Genomic DNA, 25,137 nt, shown 5'->3' with positions numbered 1-25,137 from the left:
TTGCTGTTCAACGTGACATTCAGTGATGTTTGATACAAATGAACTGAAAGGTAGCGAATGTTACTTTGAATTATTTTTACAAAAGTTTTAAAAGCCCAACAAAGCCACAAGTCCGGCCGGAATGTCAATGTCGCTTTTAAAAACGTGCCGAAGAGGAATTTTCTCCAATCTGACGTCTTTTCTCTACGTGGATATGCTCGTTCAACCAGAGCGTTGGGAAAATTTTGCACTATTGTGTGAAAAAATAGATTTTCCAACCCCCCCAAAAAAAGATTATAATAATATAATGCCGCAAAATCACTTTAAAAAAAAGCACAAAAAAGGAATTCAGTAATTAGACCAAGAACAATTTGCGTATTCAGAAAAAGAAAACAAAACATTGCAGTACATCTCACGCAATGTCCACGGTACCATTCACCAACATGAGAACATACGGAAAAAAAAATCTTATCTGTTTTGGTTCAGCATTTAAACTTCGGGAGTAAAAAATGACATGGAGATGAGCTGGCAAGGAGGATGTCGAAAGTGTGTGTACACAAACACACCAGAGAAGATACTCTGGAGAAGACTCAGTCAAACTGTCATGTGGATTTTCTTTTTTTTTATTGATTTGGGGTTTTTTTTGACTCTGCAATGAGATATGGGCTCACCAACTGCTTAAATGACCAAACAATCCTCAACACTCTGTTGATAATAGAAAAAAAAACTGAAAAGGCTCATCAGACCCCCTGCAGGTACTGAACTATTAAAATCCGTCCAAGTTGCTTAGATGCAAATATTACAAATACGATATAAAAACATGTTCCTCGGCCACTGAAGCTAATTAACGTGAGCAACACATACAGTAAGAAGTGGACGGTGGAGGAGTTCTTGCACCAAGCCGACGTTGGACGTGAATTTTATGTTGATGTGAGATTGTTTGCATGCACGTACGCGGCCGTCAATTTCCGAAACTGTCACAAAACGAGCACAACAAAGAGTTGATACATGGATGCCCGCACAAAAATAAATAAATGAAGGCGAGTGAGCTCACCGAACATGAAATGTAAAATTTGAAGAATATTTTGGGCACGTTTTCCAGGAACGACGGCCGAGCTCCAAATTGTACAAGCTTTGCAACTTCTGCTGGAGCTCGTTTGCGCAAACAGACGCTGGCCAATTGTCTTTCTTGTAAGTCCTTTGCATCTCATTTGGATCTGAAGGTTTAAACCCCCCCCCCCCCCCCGCCAATGAACGACAGCTCGGCGCCGGCGATCAGCTGCCGGGTCCGCCGTTTAAAAACCCCGTTCGCTCGTCATAAAACCACTTCACTTGTTCAACTCTACTCAACCCCATCCAATTACGCCTTTTGTAAATACGACGCTCAATTTCGTTGTTGACGGAATCAGCACTTGTGCGACGACTTCATCAAGTCTCATTAAACTGTTTTTTTCCCCCCAATGTTTTCTTTTCTTTCTTTTTTCAATAATACTCACTTGGGGTCGAGGGGGTCCTTCTACGTGCTCCGAATGGGAATCTTAATTGGGGAGCGACTGCGGCGGGTAAAGAAGAGGAAACTTCCTCTCATTAGGCCGGTGACGACTGAGCTAAGAGTTGAAAGGAGAACAGACTGGAGGCGGAAAAGCAGGAGAAGTGATTGCACAATGAAAGCGTTCCTTGTAGGCTCTGAGCAGGTAGCCGGATATATTACAGCAGGACAAGACCTTCACAAGGGGCTTGCCGCAGGTATTTGTCCTAATTGAAGGCAAAGTTTGATGAACGCTTATATATGTTTGGCACAGTTTTACGCCGGATGCCCTGGTGGGAAATGTCGAGAGTTCTTTGCGACAGAAGAGTCTCTGCTAGGAAGAAGGGCAAAGTATATAAAACGGTGGTGAGGCCGGCCATGATGTACGCATTAGAGACGGTGGCACTGAAGAGACGACAGGAAGCAGAACTGGAGGTGGCAGAAATGAAGATGTTGAGGTTCTTGCTCTCATTAGAGGGACAGCCAAAGTCGAACGTTTTGGAGACAAGGTGAGAGAGAGCAGACTTCGACGGTTTGGACATGTGCAGAGGCGAGAGAGTGAGTATGTTGGTGGAAGGGTGCTGAGGATGGAGCTGCCAGGCAAAAGAGCGAGAGAGAGGAAGACCAAAGAAAAGGTTGATGGATGTGGTGAGGTAGGACATGAAGGCACTTAGGGTTAGAGAAGAAGATGCAGAAAGATGACACGCTGCGGCGACCCCTAACGGGACAAGCTGCAAGGAAATGAAAAAGAAGACAAAAGTTTCAACTGACACTGAAATACGATTTAACATCACCTTCATCTTTAACGCAAACATAACGAAAGCCAGTCCCTCGCTATGTGGCCCTCGACTTAAAACATCAATTAAATTACGGCATGAATAATGATGTGTCATTTCAATGAAGGAAATGCATCAGGAGTGCAGGCGGGAACTTACAAAGCTACCAGAGTGGCAGCAACAAAAGTGAGACAGCGAGAGATGACGTCAAGAAAGAAAGAAACAAGTTGGGACATGACAGAAACGAAACAGCTGCGACGACACATGTACAGACTGCAGTCTGATTTGGTGACAGAGGAAACTACCAATGCGGAATGGCACCAGTTCAAAATGAGCCATAATTTAAAAAAAAAAAAGAAAAATGAAAATATCTATGACAGACACACATTTTAATAGAGTCTTGAAGGGATTGGCAATCTTTTTTCCCTTCGGGAGGATCCCACTTCCGAGCGGATCTCCCCGAGGAGGCCGAGCGGAACAGCTGCCGCTGAACCGCTAAAGTCACTCAAGCGACGCACGCAGACTGACGGAAACGTCGGCATGTGAAAATATTTCGCCGCCGAGATAACAGACGCCAAAGAATTGTCGGGAAGCGACATGAAGGTGCCACCATCGCATTGCGGGAAAACTGAACGCCGTCTACCTCAATCGACCAATTTGTCTTGCCCGGAAGAAAAAGCCAAGGGAGGAAAACTATCAAGTAGCGAAAGTGACGCCAACAGACTCTCCTTCCGCTCTTCTGGGAATAATTTGGGGAGTTTTCATTTTTGCAATCCGAGGTCAGGGAAAGCGCAATCTCTCTTCTAGTTCAAAGGTTAGAAATGTTTGACTGGGCTGAGGTCAGGGCTCAACTTTACATAATTATCATTCCAAAGGAGATTTGCTTATCGGCATTTATGCAAATTTACACTGCGGGTCCCAATTTTGAAGGCGGCTATCTGTGTGCAAGTTGTTGAGTGGAAGTTTGCAAGCATGAGCGTCGAGTTCATTTTGGCCTTTCGCTGCCTTCGCAAGCCAATCGGAAAAATTATTGCGAAAATTGGGTGAAAACTTAACGGACGATTTAGGAATCAACTCAATACTACAGTAACTAATGTGCCTCAACTCGTCAGAAAGGTCACTAAACGGCAAACACGAACCAGGCGTTCGGAATTGTATTTCCATCGGCAACAAGCGAACGTTTCCCCGGAGAACATCAACGCAATAAAAAAATGAGGCCAGCGGACTTGATGTGTCAGAGCCGTTATTACCACCCCGCTGGATTCGGCTTCAATTTTCCCCTTCAACTATTCAGTGAAGAATAGGCCATCGGAAAAGAAGGCGTCATCGGGTTTTGTAACCACCATTAAATGAAAATTGGCTCAAACGGTGAAAGACATACCGCGAGCACCTGTACGATAATTACAAGTGGAAGCAGCAGTCGTAGGTTTAAGTCTTCCTTTCACCTCAAAATTGAATACGTTGCGCACAACGTTGCCATGATGCCATCGTGGTCATCATTGGCTCTCGAGTCAGCGTCGGAACTGACGCTAGATCCTCGCGTACACAAAGGTACGCGCACACGCAGTCTAGACAACGCTAGCCGCGACTGAACACCATGACGCGCACAGACTCGTCGGGGGGTGACGGGCCCGGACTGTAGGGGGGGCCCTCGATGAAACGCTCGCAGCCCACTGGCTCATTTGCTTCCAGCTCAAGTAGGGCACTTTTTTTTTTTTTTTTTTTTGATTGTGTTCTTTTTTTAGTCCCCGCTCAAACGAGATTCCAACGCTATGAGAAGCACCCAGCTGTACGGTCACATTAAAAAAAAAATAATAATTAAAATCACCTTCGTGCATGTTGTCAGCTGAGGGAAAGCATTCAGCACATTAGAGAAACAAGTAAAGCACTAGAGGAACTACTGTGTCTTACTAGGAACATTTTTTCCCACTACTTGGTGACATTTCTGCACACTGGCACAACTTTAGCATAAGAGTAGAACAACGTCCTGTTACTTGGAAGGCAAAACTGTGCACTGGTTGACATCTATGTGACTAGTCCCACCAGTGAGTGCTTCAAACCCCAACTACGATGAAATTGAGCCGTCGGGTAAAACGTTCAGAATGATCCGCAAAGACCAGATATACAAAAGTTCAAACTGATAAACTTTTTGTTGTTTTTGTATTCACTCACACTCCAAAAAGGTGGCACAGGCCACGTTTACTCTTGTTTTACTTCATCTTTCCTTTTACCGACACTCAATAAGCCTTTAGGAACTGAGGACACAAATTATAGAAGCGTTCTTCTTTGATTCACAACTTTAGTTGCTCAACAGTCTGATGTCTCCATCGTTGTATTTTGCACTTAACAGCATGATAAAAAATAAATAAATTTATTACACCTCTTGGACATTTGAACTATCTGAGAAGGCTCATAAAACTGCCTGTTCCTCATTGCGAGGGGCTCATGTAGCATTATATCGCCTCAAGATTCAAAGTCTGTATGTTTTCTTAGACAGTAATGAGACATTTGACTGATCAACATAGAGAGCTGTAATGCCTTGGCATGGTTGTCAGCTGTGATATGACAAATTACTTTTGCCTATTACACTGTTAAATCAGTTCATCTTTTTATTCATCACAATACAAATGGCTCTTATACGTTTGTAGAAGCGTCTAGAAAGAGGACGTAACCAGAGATGTTGACGTCGGTGATGATAGCATTGCTGTATGATGAACAACCAAACAGTCAAAGTTCTGTTTTTCTGGGGGTGATTTCCTATAATTTATTTTAGAGCTGCGAGGATTCCACCTGACAGCAACAATATGTATGCTGTAATATGATTACGGTGACGATACATTTGCATGGCTTAAACCGCCATGACAGCCCTCTGAGAGAAACCAGAACTAGAGTAAAGCCTCGGTTTTCGAACGTCCACGTTTTCGAACAAATCGGGTTTCTAATGTAAATTTCAAGATTTTTTTGCTTCTGTTTTCAAACAAAAATCGGTACTCAAACGCCCCACAACAAAGCCCGGAAAAAACATATTGTGCATGGTGTGTTTTGGCATGGTCTATTTGAATCCTCCCCGGGAAAAAAAACGGAAATGGCATAACACGCGCAGCGCAACCAGCGCACTTTTGTTATTCTGTATATCGCAGCATCTGTACACAGACATGTCCCGGTAGTGACTGTTGTTCTTCTTCTTCTGGAGGACTACCCTATTAACCCCCAATCATGGCTCCAAAGAAGGCAAGTTGCTTGTTTAAAGTTATTCTGCACCTTTGTTGATGAAATTTACAAGGCTGGGGGCCGAGTCGCTACAGATACGGCAATGGACTCCCAGCCTAGTGCACTCTATGACTAAAGCATAAAAAAAATATATATTTCTTAAATGATTTTATTACATAAATTATTTAAACTATACATGTATTTCTACTATCCAGTTTATTATTAGGAAAAGCTAAAAAATGCTTTAAAAAGCCCCAATTTTCTAAGGCTGGGAACGCATTATTTCTTTTTCCATTCATTGTAATGGGAAACGTCGATTCGGTTTTCGAACAAATCACTTCTCGCACCGTTTTCTGGAATGGATTGGGGTCGAGAACTGAGGCATCACTGTATGTTTCACGTTATAATGTGGTTAATTACACATAACATCAAACGTGTCATGTTATAACGTGAAATGAACCACATTATAACATGTAATTTTTCACGCTATACCATGAAACATACTACGGTAAAATCTAATACGTTCTCCGTTATAACCTGAAAAGTTGGCGTCAACCTGTTGCGACCCTGTGGTCACTCACATCCTTCAAAGGAAGACACACCGTGACAAAGCAATAACTTCCAGTTCGGGTCCCTAGTTTTAAAAAAGCCTAATAGGTCAGGCTTGGAACGCATTATTTCTTTTTCAATTCATTGTAATGGGAAACATCAATTTGGTTTTTAAACAACTTCCTTTTCGAACCGTTTTCTGGAACGGATTGTGGTCGAGAACCGAGGCATCGCTGTACTTTGTTTGACAGACCGGCTTTATAGAATCTCACCATTTTGCCTACCAGAAGTGAAAATGCCTCCAGTTACGACCAAAGAGCTTGATGGGGGTGAGGTCCTGCGCTCCCATTCCAAAGTAACCACCTTACTTTACTCTCTGGGACAAAATTCAAACACATTGTTTACTCAAACTCAAGGAATGAGCTGCGCCCACAAACATTTATCCTCCCAGCGTAGAAAATATTTCCTAGATAATTGTTTGCTTCCGCAATCTGGAGCTCTCCTCCCCGCAACTTTCTGCTAACAAGTTGAAAACAGTCCGTGCTAAAATAACGTAGGCCCGATGATTGCTTTGGCAGAGCCGGCGGTGTACATAAATTGCGCAAATGCGCAGGAGACGCACGTAGCGTCCTTGTAATCAGTTTCTCGTTGATCTCGCTCTCTCGCCCTAACTGCTTCCCGTCCCGTCTGAGAAAGGCGGCTTACGCCAAGGACTGAGCGGAGCTGTGGGAATATCGCAGATCACGTTTTCCTGGGAATGAAGCGCGCGAGCGTGGGTAAACGGATGATTGCCTCGCGCGTCCCTCTGGCCGCGCATCCGTGTTTCGCCGCTTTTCCCGAGTGAGTGCAAACGCGACCTCGTTGAAGTTTACCCACGGTGCAATATTTTCACATCGCTTTTCTTCGCTTCGCTCATTAGCTCCCCCTTCACCTTTTGCTCTCGCTATTGGCATTTCTCCATTAAAATCACAATTCTGCTCCCCCCCCCACCCTTGCTCTGCTTATTTTTCTTATCAATTCTGCTTTTCTCCTCTGCAGTGTACCCCCCCCCCCCATTCCCCCCTGAGAATGATCATCACCGTGTGTATGAGAGAGCGAGAAAGAAACTCGGCGTTCAAGAGGCCTCGCTGGGACGGGACTAGAGTGAGAAGAGTGCACTTACATGATACATTTCCCCGCAAAAATGATGTTCAGCCTTCCGAGCAATCTACTATCCGGCCAATTTTCATCTTCTAAAAAGGCAACTGTTGATGCCGGTAAATGTGTGGGTGCACGAATGAGTGAGACAGCAGAAAAATGTCAAAATCTGCGCCTTGTATTGCCTAAAAAAAAAAAAAAATAAATAAAAATGAATGCGCCTCTGGTGGTTACATAAGAGCCTTCCTAGAAGTGGAACACTTTTTTTTCCGTGGCCAAATTAACCTCCATAGTCATTTAATAAATAGTTTTCTCCAACTTACAAATGTGAGCGTTTATCTGAGAGAACACGCTGTGGCGACGGCTAACGGGACAAGCCGAAAGGAAAACAACAAGGTAAACATCGAACCTGTTGCAGTTGTTGGGGGGAAAAGTCCAAATTTGGCCCGGCGGTCGGTGAAAATGTTCGGCCGAAGCGGTTTACGGGGTTCTCTGCTCACTTGTTGCTGGTCATAATACCTTCGGCGGTTCATATTTGTATTTTTATTTCTTCTTTACCCTTACCGCTAAGCTTCTATGACAGATAACATAAGAAAACGATACATGTAGAAACAATTCTACAAATGATAAACACGACAAGGTTTTGGACGCAAGGTTCTGTTTGACTCTCCATCCATCCAGCCATTTTCTTCACCACTTATCTTCACGAGGGTCACGGGGAGTGCTGGAGCCGATCCCAGCCGTCAACGGGCATGAGGCGGGGTATTAAGGAAACGAAAGTGTTGCGACTACGTGGATACAATCCAAGGAATACTCAACTTTCGGTTGGAAAAAGTCGCTCACAGCAACGAAACAAGAGCCTACCTTCCAGCGTGACGTCCCTGCCCGCCCGCTTGAGCGCCCGCACGGCCTCGTCGTGGCTCGCGTCCCTCAGGTTGAGCCCGTTGACCGCCAGGATGGCGTCGCCGACGTACAGGGCCTGCGTCTGGTCCGCGGCCAGCCCCTTGAAGATTTTACTGACCAGGATGGGCATCTTGTTCTCCCTGCCGCCCTTGATGCTGATGCCCAGGCCGCCGGCGTCCTGCTTGGTCACCTTGACGCATCGCTTCCCGTTGGCGATGCTCTCCGGCACCGCTTGGGCCCGGTTGTTGGAGTTGTTGTTGTCGAGGTGGGAGCCGTTGGCGACGAGCCCGTCCGGGTCGAGGCGCTCGCAGCTCAGCGTCAGCGCGTCGTCGCTCAAGCGCAGCCAAACTTTGTGCCAGCGAGCCCGCACCAGAACCTCGGCCAGGCCACTTTCCTGCGCGGCCATGTCTCCGGCATGTCTCCGGGGAGCTGCCGGACTTTGACCCCCACCCCACCCACGGTCAACTTTCGCGTCTTTGGGCGTCTCGGGCGGAGTTTGGTCGGTCGCCGCTATCGAAACATCTCGAACGCCGCAGAGCGCGCGAAGAAATCAACGTGAAATGAACGAGCCAAGCGTTGAGGACGACGGACACCGGCGACTACATAATCTCTATCAATATTATCATGGCGAAAATATTGTGACGTGTACAACTTATCCCAAAGTGGTATTAAAAAGAAGAAGCCAAGTGCGCGGGGGCTCGTTGTCCGGCGGGCGCGCGCGGGCGCCTGCGTGCACGGATGGAGGCGTGGGGTCGGTTGCGCGCCTCCAGGAATGCGCCCCTTCCAGTTTCTTTGCTTTTCTTTTCTTTTTTTTATTCACTTCTCATAAGGGTAAAATGAAAGCAATAAAACAATTCTTCTCATTTATCATCATCATCTGTGCATGTTGCTCGACAACCTTTGTTTTGAGAAACTGTTGCTCTCTTCTTTTTCCTTTTCGAAATCGCTGATTTTGAATGGCTGATGTTGCGATGACCCCTGCTGGTGGGATGGAACAATCACGTTTCCTACGAGCTACCAAATTCATCCACCCACCTGTTTTCAACAGCACTTATCCACTGATCTAAAAAAATCAAAATTAAAAAAAAGACTGGATGGCTCATTAGGCACCAAAGCTGAAGTCGCCATCCGCCATCTTGATCCACCCAAAACAAGCATGCCAACCTGTGCGTTAATCGCCAGTTTTATGGCTGTGAAAAAACATTCCACAGGTAAATTAGAAATATTTACTTTGACACCGTTCAGGTTTGTTTGTAAATGTTTTTTTCTCATTTTCTGATGAGCTTAATTCACTTGAACAACGTTTTCTTTACGTTTTTTCACTGTTCATTCTCTGCTTCACCTTTATAGGCCGACGATTTCCCTCGAAAAAGCGATCTCGATATTTTCCCGAACTTCATCACATTTTCTGTGAACGTTTGGATGAATTTCATAATACAGAACCCTGAAAATTGAATTTGATTTTCAAATCCGAGGAAACAAGTTTAAATATTCCGTCGCAGAGACAACACATGAACAATGCGTTTAGCATGTATTTTCCCATTGCGAGTCCTTATTTCCAAAAATCTAACTGAATGACTAAAAATTTCATGTTTTTATGACCAAAAAATGCTTAGTTTTTTTGCTATGTTATGATGATAGTCCTTCACAGTCTATTTTGGGAAAAGTTAACATGTCACGGAAAACGGGCCCTGGGTAATATGAAAGGTTTCTTGCTAGTCACGGTGTTCTATGTCTTTCCTCTGCACTTCGCCTTTTTTTTTTTTTTTTTTGGCTTACCAAGTCGAATTAAAAATCCTTCATGTTATCGGAACATAAAAAAAGTGTCAAACTCACAAGACCAGCTTTAATTGTACATGCCAAACTTTGAGAAAACCCCCGTCATAATCCAACCTGTAAATCATCTCCTCCACTCGTTTTGGGAGTACGAAGATGGCGGCCAACTGGCTTCAACCAATTGACACACCGCTAGATATGTATGCGCTATCCAGTCTTTTTTTTTTTTTAAGATCACTGCACTTATCCCGCCGGGGCCTATTCCAGCGAACTCCGGACAACACCTGGAACTGGTCGCCGGTCAGTGTCGGGACTGAACCCCAAATTCCAGTTTGATAACAACTGTTTTTCTTTACCTCGCTTGTCCTCGTCGGGGTCAAAGTTCAGCTAGGGCCTTGATGGACTCCTGCTGCCAAGGAGACGATCAAGCACATGCAACTTGACAACAATTCACACTCGAAAGTGCTCACCGGGAAATGATGACATCACATATGACACAATCGGATTAGTGATTAGTTAAGTAACAGTTGCGTACAGAGCAGTAAATTAAAGTAGTTCACCCGAACAATGTCAAGTATTTACATAAACTTAATGTTAATTAGCGAGCCGGTTTTTTGAGCGGGGGGGTTCAGTTTGATTAGGAAAATAAGAATATTTTGTCTTCATGAGCTCAGGTTTATTTTGTACTTTTATATGGAAATGAGGCGTGCACTTCAATGCCATTTCTTTGTAACGACCTTCAAAACAGATCAACCGACAAACAGGAAAAAAAAGGGTGTTCTTATTGAAGGGTTATGAAGGTTGATAATTATTTGCTCTTTGAAAGTGGGAGCTGCCGGAGGAGCAAACGTCGACACTCGCTTTGGATGCCGTGACCCCTTGTGTCTAAACAAACCACATAACATCTTCAAGAAGTTTGCTAGCTTAATGCTAAGAGCAGTAGACGGGCTAACGAAACTAGCATCGATGTCACGTTCTTGTAACCTTGAAAGCATGACAATTGTGCAACATGAGCGTGAAAGGATTTAAAAGATGTTTTCTTTCAATCCAGGGTGTACGCAGCCTCTCGCCTAGTCCAGTATTTGAGGATTTGCCCTACAAGCGGTGAAAAAAACTGTAGTTCCCGTCAATGTTGTTCAAACAAGACTTTAAGAGGGTTAAAAAGTCGAACAAAGGCTCAATCAGCTGGAAAAACGTTTTTTTTCTCTTTGAAAATTTAGTGAATTAAAAAAAAAATGTCCATCACCATCATCAATCAATCACGGACACCGGAAAGAGAAAAAGTACAATTGTAACCGGTGAGTAGGACAGCAGGGTCATGTTTAATTAGACATTGGTGTCATCTGCTGGACAGAGAAGACATTGTAGGCAGAAATGACGGCCCACAGTATTTTTTGATCGCATTTAGTCACCTTTAAAATGAACGGCGCAGTTTTGACCTTTCACGTTGGGTTGAAAATAAGAGTGATCAGGGTGTCTGTTGATCAAAGGTCTTGGTTTGAATCCTGACAAAGTCTTTCTCTCTTTTTTTTAATTTATTGTCACTTACTTTAAAAGCACTGCGCCGCAATTTAAAAGCCGATCATCCAGGAACCAAACAAGGAATCGGTGTACCGCTTTGCTGAAGTCATCGTTTGAACTGATTGGATCATGATTCATGACCACTAAAACTGCGATTCGAAAAAGCGACGTCGCCGGTGAAATGATCCCGTTGTCATTGTGGGACTGATAAAGTTGATTTGATCTCAATTCATTGAATCACATCTGAAACAAACAACAGTCGTCCCTTTAAAATCCAACATAAACATGATTAAGAGGTGTTAAGCAGAGCCGCCATTTATGCTAATGCTAACTGCATGCGTTTCCCTGACAGTAACAGATGAAGTCTTTGATACAAAAATACATTTATTTCGTCAAGGACTTTAAGGACAATCAGAGGAGACGAGTCGGACAAGAGGACACCGCAAACCAATGCGGTGCAATTATGAATCATGAACTGAAAGAACAACAACACAACTGCTAGGGCAAGTATTCGGCAAGAACCTCTGTCATGCAGACCGGTGCGAAAAACGCAAACAAATAAAGCACAGCTAGCAAGCATGAATGTCACGAGGCCGATGTTAGAAATGACACAAAGCCCCGGAAATGAGCTGGGATAGCAGGTTGAGCCCTTTTTCAGGGCCACGTCGTCAAGCACACGCTTATGATTAGATTACGATTATGATTACAACAGGCGTCAACATAATGGACCTTTCCGACCTGTCAATCACTCGTACAATAATAGCCAATCAGATCGCTGCATTGTCTTGACACACCCCTCTCGCCGTATTGTCCCACAAGCAATGCCGGTTGTCAGTAGCGTGCGCTTGGAAAAGTTCAGGTTACAAAGAAAATGGTCCTCAGATGCGCTTGGGGAATGTGCAATTCTGATGAAGGTTATCCGGCTAGGTTACAAGGGGCCCGTTTCATTTCGATTCATTTTCCAATATGAAGTTTGCGAGGCGTCAAACATTTTTTTTCTCAATCGATCACCAACATTTCGCTGTAACTCTGACATTGCGTCCCACTCCGTCCGTTCCGTGTACATATCCTTGCGCGAAATAGTTGAGACCTCTCTGTACAACTCTCTTGGACAAGTCTGACGCATTTGGCAAAAAACAGACCCCAATATTATCTGGAATACGCGATAGAGAATCGACTTCAAACATGTTGTGTTCGATCGGCATTTTGGAAGCTCGTGGGACATGGCTAAGGGGGCGGAGCTTAAGATCACCATCGGAAAGGTCCATTGTTACACAACAGCTTGGAGTCTCACAAATCGGGTTACATTTAGCCTTTCGTCAATTTTGGGAGTTCTACACGAGTGGTGCGTTCTGCAGAATTGACAATTTTCAACGCTGTACGGTTTCGTCCTGTAAATGCTCTCGGGCTAACTTGCGCGTTGTCAATGAAGGTCCTGTACGGACATCGGCCTTCATTCTCTCATCTTGATCTCCAAAAGACGGGAGACTCGTTTTGTCGGGCGTGCTAAGTGCTTTCATTCTAAAGACAAATGCGTGTACGACTGTGAATTCATTACATTGCATATCTTGGACTACAGTTAAGAGTTGATGCAACTCACGTTCGAGATTTCGGACCATGGTTTGTCCGACTCACAGAATTCCCCCAAAAAAACCACGCAGCGGCCTACAGCGTCATGCCGCTGGAGCCCAGCTCTGAAGGCGGCCACGCAGCGTTGTCGCGCGGGCAGTTACGGTGGCAGGCGCAGGTCAGGATCAGCATGACCGGCCTCTTGGCGGTCTTACCGCCGGCGCAGGCGAACTCCGCCAGGGCCGTCTTGGTTTTGTGCGGGGTGCAGCAGCGGCCGTCCTCGCAGGAGCCGCAGTAGCGAGCTTTGTAGGCCTGGACGCTGGTGCAGTTCTTGTAGGAGAGATGGACGGCCGTCTCGCTCCTCACCGTCCTCTGGCATTTGTTGCCTCTCTGCAGACGCAGCGGCAAGGACATTTTTCGGATGGTCACCGGCTTGTATGTTCAACCCGGGACAAAAATATCCTTAGAATTATTGCCTGGATCAAATTATGAACGACAGATCTTTTCAAAACGTATTCATTAGCCCGTAATCCTTAACCGTATAGATTATAGTACTTTTCAGGAATAATACTCCGGCTGCTGAAGTGTCCACTGTGCTTGTTTTGGCCTCTTGTCAAAGCACCCTCAGATCTCTGCGTGACTTCAGTTTTTTTTTTTTCAAAAGTGGTGGACAAACCGCCGGTTCTCCGGACCGCATCAGTCTCCACACTTGGACAGTTGCGAGATTCCCAAGCATGACCAAAATTTAACGCGAGTAAATCGTTGCCCTCCAGGAGGAGTCAAGAAATCCGAGCAAATATTTTACCTGCTGTCAAAACAGCTGAAATCGGACCCGGACAGTCTGGTACGGGTTTCGTGGTTCAACGGCGACGGTACCTTTGGCTGGGTGAGCGCCGTCCGGTCGCAAGGTCTGACCACGCACAGCCGGCTCTGCTTGACCAGCTCACACCGCCGGTTGCTGTTGGTGACCCTGGTGGAGACCCCCGCGCCGCAGGTCCGAGAGCAGGCCCCCCACTCCGTGGTCTGCTGGATGCAGTTCAGGCTGGGGTCCCAGGAGTCGAAGCTCGCCGTTTCCTCGCGGCGGAAAGCTGCGGGAGCGCAAAGGACGACCGCATTGCGTAAGAGAGGAACTTTCAAAAGGTTACAATTCGCCTTTCAAGTGAATCCGGAACCTCCGCACAGAAGCCAAAGAATCACGTCAGCGGTTCACATTTGAGGTCGAGGTGACAACACTTTCTTTCTTCTGTGTTGTGCTTCATTGCCGCCTCTTCCTCTGACGGGTCGGAGCTAAGTCAATAACCTTTCAACTCTACGTGTCTCGCACTCGTACGACACCGGGAACGAGCGTTTCTCCGAGTGTGGGAACTGTTCTAAGTCTGCATGCGGCGCATTCATCTCATGAACTCCAGGACGAGAACTGGATCGGACCTGCCCGTCAGTGATATGGAACCAAACTACTTACAGCAAAAGTCTCAGTCATGATTTTAGTCACCAGAAACAGCTCTCGCCGTGCAAATTAAGGCCTGACCAATTTATTGCGAGCTTGATTGGATCAATTATACCATCTTCATAAACTCGGACTGCTAGTGCAACTCCGTATTGGATGATATTCGCTTTTCCAGGTGTACCTCTGAAGTGTCCAATTATAGCGGCCAATATCAGCCCGTTTCAAAAATACTGTAATTCCCGGCCTCCAGAGCGCGCCTGGTTATAAGCCTTACCCATTACATCTGTATAGGAAGACATACGCCCCAGCTGAGTAAAAGCTGCAAATGCCCACACCGCGCAAATAATGAATAATGCAAAATGATCACAAAAAGAAACTTTTGTTGATAAATTGACATCGAATAAGGCTCATTTTGCCTAATCACAAGCGATGATTAGAATTAATGCTAATGCTAGCGCTGCGCCAACGCTAGCGCCACTGCACAAATGCTAACGCGAGCGCAGCGCGAACAGGGCCGGTTAAAAAAAACACATACCGGTCCCAGAGACATGGCAGTAACACCCGAGCACAGTGCTAACAGGGCCGGACCGGTAAAAGTCACTTCCTCTGCACATATATTCCACCGGTCTCACTCTCAACTTTTGTGCTTGAGTGCCCCATTGCGACCGTTGGGAAAAAAATGCACAAATTAGCAGCATCACCGCATAAACCGCAGGGTGAAAAAAGTCGAGGCTTATCAGACGGAAATTACGGTAGTCAAAAATCGGCCAGAGTTTACCGATTTTTATACAAAGTGCCACGTCAAAAAAATACTCAACTTTACAAATACAGTAATGTAGTTGGCCTAAGCATGAATTCATAAAACATGGCAGAGGTAAACGATTAAATGATTCAATTGCATGTATTACACATAAAAGTGATGTAAAATTGCACTCAAAAATGTTAAAAAAAACAAAGCTACGATGCAAATTTATTGTGCTATGCTAAAAAGTCAAATATCACTGCATTGTAGTAAAAAAAAATGCAAAAGAGCACATGATCAGCAAAAACAACCGAAAAAAAGTTTTAAAGTTTCAAAAAGCTGTACGTGCAGCGAGACGCATGATTTGAATATGTCCGTCGTATTTGCATTCCGTGATTCTTTCACGTGCCACCAGAGGGAGCCACGCGTGGTCCCAGCAGACCGTTTTTAACGTTCGAGCGCGCGGGCGTCGCTAATGAAGCGTCTGCTCACCGGCCATCGCGAAGCCTCCGAGGGCGCCGGCTCCCGCCTGGCGCTCGCAGACCCACTTCTCGCAGCACTCGCCGGGCGCCCGCACCCTGCGCGGCGCCGGACAGTCGGGCCCCGGCAGCATGACGTCGACGTCGCAGCGCGGCACGCAGCCGATCTGCCCGTCTCGGCACACGCACTGGTGCTTGCAGCTGGGGAAGAAGGTCTGGCGGTTCCGGTAGACCACGCCGTCCAGGAGACACACGTCGCCTTCTTGCGCTGGAAGGCAAAACGGCGTCAGCGGACCGGGAGTTGTTTTTTGCAGCGGATACGGCGCAACGTGCCTCACCGACGCACACGGCGGGTCGGCCGGAGGAGTCGTCGCACTGCAGGCCTCGGCGCGCGTCGCAGGGGTTGAGGTCAGAACACGGCTGACCTTCCTGGCCGGCGCACACCAGGCAGCAGGCGCAGTCGTCCAGGATGAGGGGGACCCCGGCCCGACAGATCGGGGGCTCCTCCGGGCACTGGCAGCTCTGCGGACACACCTGGGACCGGGCCGGCGTCGGCGCCTGATTGGCGCAAACAACAAAAATGTTTTTACTTGTGGTCATTTTCCAAACTCTGAATAATCGTGCAAAATGTTCACAAAAATAATTTTGGGTTGGTAAATTGACATCTTGTAAGGCTCATTTTGCCCAATCGCAAGCGATGATTAGGATGAAAAAGTCACAATTGTGGTCTCCAGTATTTTAACAGGTAAGATACGAAAGAAAATGTAATCATATGAGTTATAATCATATGTAAATGTATTTTTTAAAAGGCTGCTCACAATGCACTCGTAACAATATGAATTTACGCAAAAAAAAAAAAAAAGTAACTTCCCACCTGTGCTGCAAAGCATACGAGGAAAAGAGCTCGATAAAGCAAGCAGGTCATCTTCTCAGAATGTACCGTTGAATTTAAAATGAATAATAATAATAATTTTGAAAAACTATGGTCTATGCTGAGGGTGGCTCGGATTCAGGGTTGACGTTTCCCTCCTCTCGTGTGTTTTCCGGCCGGCGCGGGAGCAGACGGTCGGAATGAATCTTTGTCGTTGTGGCTCCGTAGCGAGGAAGGGGAGCGCTTATATCCGACGGCCGGCCCACCGCCGCCATGACGACCGGGAGCGAGGAATGCGTGCGAGATGACGCCCAAAGTGTTTGAGGAGGACTTTTTTCCTTTTTCATTATTCTGACATTCTGCCAGAAAAGATGCCGCACTGGACGATTTATTCTCTTCAGGCCACAAAAGGGAGGGGAAAACATTTACTGTATTGCATTCAGTTGAAAACTGAAATTATGGAGTTAAGATGAAATTGGCTAAAAATACATATTATGCAATACAGAACGACAAAAGACAGTGCACTTGGAGTACCTTGCGAATGTATTCATAAAAATACACAAGTTGTGGCACTGCATGAAAAATAAGAAAAGCTTCTAGTTAACTGCCCTCTTGTGAACTGACGCTGTTAAAAGACATTCATTCAATTCACAGAATTTTCAGATTCGGATTCAGATCCTGAACAGATTCAGATTATGAACAGATTCATATTCAGATTCTAAACAGATTCTGATTCAGATTATGAACCGACACTTTACAGCCTTTTACATAAAGTGGGCTCACTTAAAAAAATTGTTTAAACCTCACGAATGCATCATTCTGAGTAGCAGACAATTTCAGAATGTCATTTAAGTGCTGAGTTGGTCATTTGCGTGGTCGTCGAGGCGACCTCCAGTGGACAAACTTGTTTTTCCTGAAAATTTGCAATTCGTGTGTTCTCAATCTCCCCAGAACCCCTGACCGGCCGGTTTTGGCCCGCGGGCTTGATGTAGGACACTCTCGGTCTAAAATTACGATCCGGCGGACCGACTGTCCATCTGGTCGGACCCGTGACCCAAATGAGGAAAAGTGGCCCAGAAAAGAAATGGCGGGACGGAAGGATGATTCTGAACAAGTGGCCGACTGTCAAGTGTCGTTGTTTTTCCAAATGGAGGATTTCATTTCCTCCTTCAGGAAGTGGATGTCACCGTGCGGGGATTCCCTTTGGTCCACCTGCCGGGAGGTGGTGAGCCTTTGACCCCCCCCATCCCCGCCCCTCGGGGCCTTCTTGGGAGGGCGCACACGGAAAAGCCCAAGCGATCCACAGGGATTTGGACCGCTTCCATAAATAGGCACCGGCGTTCAGGAAGTTTTGGCCTGTCGGCAGCTCGGAACGGTGGGAGGCCGGCACGCAGGTCAGCGCATCTGCTCAGAGGTCGCGTTGCGGTTTGGCCCCCGCTGAGACCGAAAGATCCATTTACACACGCCCAACGCTCATTGATACATTCTGTCCGCCGCCTGCGTGGAGCAAGCGTCCAATTTCACGTCCTCCATTCTTTTGTTTCAGATCATTTTGACAATTTGAACAGCTCAGTGATCATTTTTCTCCAACCGCGCATTCCATGAATTGTTTCCATCTGCTTTTAGTTCTAATATTTGATTTGTGTTTTTTTTTCTTGTTTAACTGTAGAATGTTGTGCTTTTTAAACATTCCAGATGCATAACTGTATGACTACATATTTTTGGCTTTTTGGGGATAATTGGAACACGTGGCGATGCAGGTTTAAGTGTTAATAAATGATGGTTCAAAATTTTAGAACGACCATGCTTTTTATTGCCGGGCGGACCAGGCAGGAGTCCATCCATCCATTTCCTTTGCCGCTTATCCTCGCGACGGTCGCGGGGAGTGCTGCAGCCTATCCCAGCTGTCAACGGACCCTGAACTGGTCGCCAGCCAATCGCAGGGCGCAAGGAGACAAATGGCCGCACTCACAATCACACCTAGGGGCAGAATTTAGAGTGTCCAATTCATGTTGCATGTTTTTGGGATGATGGCAGGAAACCGGAGTGCCCGGGGAAAACCCACGCCGGCACGGAGAGAACATGCAAACTCCACACAGGCGGGGCCGGGATCGAACCCGGGTCCTCAGAACAGTGAGGCCAACGCTTTCCAGCTGCCCCACCGTGCCGCCCCAAAACTCACATCAACACCTAATTCCAATCGAGAGTCTTCAATGATCCCGAACAGAAACACGGCAGAACGTGCAAACCCCAACACGGGAAGGCCAGAGCCGGGATTCAAACCTGCAACCTCAGAACTGTGAGCCAGGAGAGCTAAATACTCATCCAGCACGATGCAAGTATTGATGAGTTTTAATGAATTCCACCCATTGAATTGATCAGAAACATAGCGACGTTTCGACCATTAAAAACCTTCCAGTGGTTGTCCGAAAGTACAATTTTGTCCTAAACAACAAGATGCTCGCTTCCTGTTCAAATAAACAGACTCAAGATTTCAGACCGGCTGCGGGAATTTATGAGGCCTGTTTCTGCACGCGCGGTTTAGCGCGCAGTATACAGTACGACTATATAGCGACAGTACGAGCCGGAAGAACGTCGGAGTTCACTGCGCGGCTGCGTTTTTGGGGACTGCGCCGCCTCATTGCTCGTCCGGATGTGATGACCCAACTCGACGTGCCGCCAGCACTGCGAGACCTCTTCCGAGTCGGCTTCTACGAGCACGTGGAGGACCTCTCGCTCTGGTTTACATAACGTTGATTAAACATTGTTCAGATGAAGTCATTTTACTACCCCGTCTTTCATTTTGTAATATTCATGACACTGAGCGAAAAGCCAGTCGGAGTCATGAAATACTTGAAATTATTGTCTGTAAATAATCTTTGTGTTCGTCGAGGTCAGGCTCACAGGACCGAAATGAGGATAGCAAACCATTACAGCATCATTACAAGTCCAAAAATAATCATACGTAGCACAGGTGTCAAACTCAAGGCCGGGGGACCAGATCCGGCCCGCCGCATGATTTTATGAGGCCCACGGAGGCAAATCTTGTGTATCAACTTCCATGATTTGTTTTTTTTTGTTCAAATCTGTACCAAAATTTCAAATTGTCCAATCAAAAATGATAAAGTTGAGCTTTTACAAGCATTTTTGTGTTATTAAACAACAATAGTTGGAAAAACGCATTACCCTTGATTTCTGATTCCAAAACTAGTTCACAAATGTCATGTGTAAATATGATGATGCGCTAAAATAGTTTTGTCGTTTCACAGCCATAACGGCCCTCTGAGGGAAACCGCAAGTACAATGTGGCCCGCGACAAAAATTAGTTTGACACCCTTGATATATAATATTAAAAAGCAATTTGGTGTATGGTGTTTCGCAATACTGCCAATCACATCTTCCGCGCATCCCATTTGGTAGTTCCAACATGAACCTGTTCCGAAGTCAAAGATAATAAAATGCAAAACGACTAAGTTGATATGAAGCAATCAAAGAATATGCAAATATCATTTATTCCTGAAGGAAAACGTTTTGGGCTATGAATGAAATGCAATATTATTTGAAGCCGCTATGATTTACTAAATAGCAACAACAAACTGCAATTGTCAGCAAACATGTTAGCATTGACACCCCAAATAAATTGCTAGGTGAGTCAACACGGTGCCTCAGTTGGGAAAGCATTCGCCTCACAGTTCTGAAGACCGGGGTTCGATACCGGCCCCCGTCTATGTGGAGTTTGCATGTTCTCTCTGTGCCTGCGTGGGTTTTCCCCGGGCACTCCGGTTTCCTCCCATCATCCCAAAAACATGCAACATGAATTGGACACTCTAAATTGCCCGTAGGTGCGAATGGTTACCTCTCTCTATGTGCTCTGCGATTGGCTGGCAACCAATTCTGGGTGTGCCCCGCCTCCTGCCCGTTGACAGTTGGGATACACTCCAGCACCCCGTGACCCTTGTGAGGATAAGCGGCAAAGAAAATGGATGGACGGCGTCCTGCCTGGTCTGCCGGCAATAAAAAGCATGATAGTTCTCAATTTTGACCATTATTTATTAACACTTGTTCCAATTATCCCCCAAAAGGCAAAAATAGTGACGGTATCAAAGCACATTTATGGGTGGAACAGCCTGGCAGCGAAAAGACGTGCGATATCAGAATGAGGTGGGAAGTCTGCAGACGCACATTTGCGCTATTTGCGAAATAGCTGAAGCGAAGACGCGAAGACGCACAGACGACGGCACGCGCGTCCCAACGCCGGCCAGATGAGAAGGAAAACTGCACCCAGCGACGACCGCTTCAGCGCCAGCTGGGCCTCCGGCAGATGTTTTGATCGCCCTGGGACAAAACGCGCTCTGTTCGCTGGAAGGAAATGTTTCACTACCGCTATGAAAAGGTTCTGGGACGGCATCTTTTCCGAGTAAAAAGTCACATCCGCCGCCGTCGTTAGCGAGCCGCCGTCGGGATTCGCGTACTCGCGTTCGGCAATGAAAATATCGCCCGGGAGGAGAAATCGCCCAGAAGTCGCACGTCGTCATCGCGGCAAGCGTGACTCAAAATGAATACAAATATTGTTCCTCGCAATGACAGGCCACAACGTTACACTCATATAATAATAATATTTCAAATGGAAAATTTTTACCCTCTCATGCTAGCTGAAATCGGCTAAAACGTTCACAACAAGCTGGCGGCGAGTGTTTAAAAGTACTTCAGAACGCAACATCGCTGAAATGGAATTTTTATTTCGCTGCATATCCATCCATCCATTTTCTTAGCCGCTTATCCTCAAGAGGGTCACGGGGAGTGCTGGAGCCTATCCCAGCTGTCAATGGGCAGGAGGCGGGGCACACCCTGAACTGGTCGCCATCGCGGGGCACGTCGAGACAAACAGCCGCACTCACAATCACACCTAGGGGCAATTCAGAGTGTTCAATATTTTTGGGATGTGGGAGGAAACCGGAGTGCCCGGAGAAACGCGACGCAGGCACGGGGACATCATGTAAACTTCACACAGGCGGGTCTGGGATTTGAACCCGGGACCTCAGAACTGTGAGGCCAACGCTTTCCAGCTGAGCAACCGTGCCGCCTGCACATTAACATTTTCAATCAAAGATGAATATATGGCGATTTTTTTTCATGAACATTCCGGAAAAAGCCCGTCTGCTGTCGCAACACGATTTGGAACACACTCTGTTTCCTTTCAGAAGAAATGAAAAGATCGGCTACGTTTTAGACTCATAAGAAGATACGTGACACAAGACCTCAAACTAAATTTGCTGATTTTTTTTTTTTAAAGACAAAAGTAGAATATTTTCAAAATTGCCTGTGAAAATGACGGAATGTAGGAATAGCGCACCCTATACGATTCGTACATAATAAAGCGTTTTTTGCTAGCAACCAGTATTGCACCCAAGGATGGAAGACGGTTGAGGAAAAATCCTTGTTAAAATGAGCAACAGGCCAAAAACAACAAGAGCACTCAATGCCAAAGATAAAATCAGACATTTTACACGTCATAAGCGTTACAAATTGTCCACTTCCTGTAGAAATTGCATGTGCTTGCGATTGTTAGTCATTGAGAATAGCATTTACAAAAACAGCGATTCATTTCCAAAATGTTATTATTCCCTCCTTGCATGAATATTTATGTTTCCTAATTGAAATAATGAAAAAAAAAAATGGATACTCAAGCAGAAACCAGCCCCATATCCAATCATGGCTACAAAACCCAAGTAAAGAAAAACCGTGACGTAATGCGGAACCACAAGGATCAAATGCGGTGACGTACATCTCTCGTTTCTGTCATTAAAAAATAAAAAACTCTTTCTGGTTATGTACTGATACTGTAGAGTACATCACTTTGGCCAAAAACCTCCACTTGGACCACTTCTGGGTCACCGAGTTCGTTCGTCAAGTGGCTTCGTCAGAACGGGAGCCCTCCGCAAATCTCTCATTTGGGCTTTATTTCCTGTCTCCGTGAGTAGAAACAACGTAACCATGGCAACGGTCGTATTGCCATATGGAGCTTCCTTGTTTTTGTTTGGGGGCTGATCCAGGATGGACTGTACACATTAGGCACCAATTCACTGAATATCCACTGAAACGTAGCAGGACTTCATGTTCTAAATGATGATGATTATTATTTTTTTTTTTGTTTTGTTTTTTACAGCGCCATCTTAAAGCGGCCTTTTTGGAAAAGTGAGCCCTGTATCAGCGTGCGGCAGCCGCCACGCTTGGTCGGACCAAAATGTCAGAGCCACAAATTCCACGTTTTAAACGTCACATCTTGCAGAATGTTCGTCATTGAAGTTTGCAAAGTATTATTCGGCGTTTCGTTACAAATTTGGCAATAGGTTTGGGTATAAAAGACAATATTTCTTGCATGTATTTTAATCTTGCATTAATCTCCATTATTGTGTCCGTGTAAGAGTCCCAAAAGTAAACATAATTCAGCTAAATAGTTTTTGGGAGTACGATGGATTGTTTGCGGAAAGCATTTGAGAGTTGTTTTTCTATTTTGACCTCATCATTTGTGTTGCAGTACATCGTGTTCAGCCACATGGTATCCATCATAATTTCCGGCCTACAAGCTGCGACTTTTTTCACATAATTTCAACCCTGCGATTTAAGAGGTGACGCGGCGCTAGCGTTAGCACGGCGATAGCGTTAGCTAGCATCAGCGCACCTGGTTACACAGAAAGAGTTTAAGCTAGCATTAAGCTCTTTCTGTGTACTGAGGTTTATAACCAAGTGGGCTCTGTAGGCCGCGAATTACGGTATTTAAAAAAAAAAAAAATACAATAACTGAGTCTTACCTGTTACAGTGGTCAACAATTTTGTTGCGATGAATTTTTTTCTGATGCATCACCCGGCCATCATAGCTGTGCTGTAACCATGGAAACCGGCGCCCCGGCAGATCCATACGTCTTCGGTCGTGTTTACGAGGGCGATCGCGGCATTTTTTGGGGGGCGCCCGTGTTGGGTTTCACCTAGGAGAGGCGCAGAAACGCGGGCCCCAGCTGCGTCACGGCGAGCCCTGTGAGGGTTACAATTTACTGCGTCTGCCTTATTTGTTGTTTACTCAGCCAGCAACCTTTGGAGGAAGGGACACAAGAAAGTGAAATCAAAAAAGAAAAGCTCCAAGGGAGGAATTCGGTATCCGACGCCGAGGCCTTTATGGACTCTTTGCAGTTTCCTGTTGCATGTGCCGCTCAACAAAATAGAACATGCTCGAAAAAGTCTCATTTAAATTGGCGTCCAGTCCAAAAAGTAAAAACTCACATTGGGAACTTCCTGCATGATTCGTACCTCATTTCAAAATGTAAAACATTTTTAATTGTCTCTTACGGAAGATTCAAATATTTGTATGTAATTTGTTTTTTATTTGTCATGAGCCGTAACCTGACATGAATTAATTTTCAAAAAAAAAAAAAAAAAAAAAAACATTTTTTCCCCCTAAATGCATACATTATTGAAGCTCTCATTTCATAGGTAGATTTTGACTTCTGTTATAAATGACTTTCATTTAGTAAATTTAAGTTGGGAATCATTTTTTGAAAATTGTATTTGTAATAGTAAAGTTTAAAAAAACAAAACTAGAGCCTCCCATTCAATTTAATGTCAATATTAGGTCATTTAATTCTGAAAAAAAAAAAAGGTTAGAATTTCCTTTTATGGCCCACTAGAGCTCTTGAAATGAAGTTTGCACATTACTCTATATTTCCGGCATAGTACACGTTATGTTATTTTCCTTTTTTCCCCCCTGATTACGTCATAAATCAATTTTGTTGCCTTGACAACACAACAGCGTGCATTGGCAAGTTTCATGAACGCAAAAGTCGACGCTGCGTTTTTGGAGTTTTGCCGCTAGAGAGCAGCACTACGCAAAAAGTCTCCGTGGCTTCATTTTTAACTCCACGTTGAGTAGAAAAGGGGACCGTGCCATCATGCATCAATCACAAGCATCCCTCCATCCATTTTCCTCGCTGCTTATCCTCACGAGGGTCACGGGGAGTGCTGGACCCTATCCCAGCTGTCAACGGGCAGGAGAAACCCTGAACTGGTTGCCAGCCAATCGCAGGGCACAAAGAGACAAACAGTCGCACTCACGATCACACCTAAGGGCAATTTCGAGTGTCCAATTAATGTTAATTAACGCACGTTTTGGGGATGTGGAAAAAAACCGGAGTGCCCGGAGAAACGCGACGCAGGCACTGGGAGAACATGCAAACTCCACACAGGCGGGTCCGGGCTTGAACCCAGGTCCTCAGAACTGTGAGGCCAACGCTTTACCAGCTGATCCTTCGTGCCGGCCAGTTTATCATTGTCATCATTATTGTTATTATTTGTTTTGATTGCAAAAATGACTAACGCGTTGACTGTTTTGAGCCTGAACATTGGACTTGCATCCGGGCGGGGAGGCTTCTTTGGGATCCACGAAGACGCGTTGGGCGCAAAGTGGACACCGGGATGACGTCAGGCGGAAACAGAACCCCTCACGGCGGGGACGTGTTTGTTCTGGAGCAGCTGTGAGGCAGCTGCTTAATGGCCTGCTCAAACACACACACACCAACAATTTGATGTCATCCGCACACAAACAAATAATAAGCAATGTCTGTTAAATCCTTTCTGGCCCTGCAATTATTCGGAGGAT

The 25,137-nt window shown here is 45.6% G+C and overlaps 2 protein-coding genes across 2 annotated transcripts in view; both read right to left on the bottom strand.

Annotated features, from left to right (window-relative positions):
* Positions 1 to 9,023, bottom strand: part of sntb1 (syntrophin, basic 1) — a 34,421-nt gene extending 25,398 nt beyond the window's left edge. The window contains exon 1 of the mRNA XM_061818691.1: positions 8,044 to 9,023. Coding sequence (XP_061674675.1) covers positions 8,044 to 8,488 — 445 coding nt within the window. The 5' untranslated portion in view covers positions 8,489 to 9,023. The remainder of the gene's footprint in view (positions 1 to 8,043) is intronic.
* A 1,893-nt stretch (positions 9,024 to 10,916) lies between these two features.
* Positions 10,917 to 16,848, bottom strand: LOC133500851 (CCN family member 3-like). The gene is made up of 5 exons (XM_061820038.1): positions 16,491 to 16,848; positions 15,955 to 16,174; positions 15,630 to 15,884; positions 13,825 to 14,036; positions 10,917 to 13,338 (listed from the first exon to the last, which is right to left on the bottom strand). The coding sequence occupies exons 1-5, from the start codon at positions 16,539 to 16,541 to the stop codon at positions 13,045 to 13,047; spliced, it is 1,032 nt and encodes a 343-aa protein (XP_061676022.1). The 5' UTR covers positions 16,542 to 16,848; the 3' UTR covers positions 10,917 to 13,044.
* Positions 16,849 to 25,137: the final 8,289 nt, after the last annotated feature.

Source organism: Syngnathoides biaculeatus, chromosome 5 (genome assembly GCF_019802595.1).
Source record: "Syngnathoides biaculeatus isolate LvHL_M chromosome 5, ASM1980259v1, whole genome shotgun sequence".
Taxonomy (NCBI): domain Eukaryota; kingdom Metazoa; phylum Chordata; class Actinopteri; order Syngnathiformes; family Syngnathidae; genus Syngnathoides; species Syngnathoides biaculeatus.
This window is presented reverse-complemented; position numbering and strand designations above follow the sequence as displayed.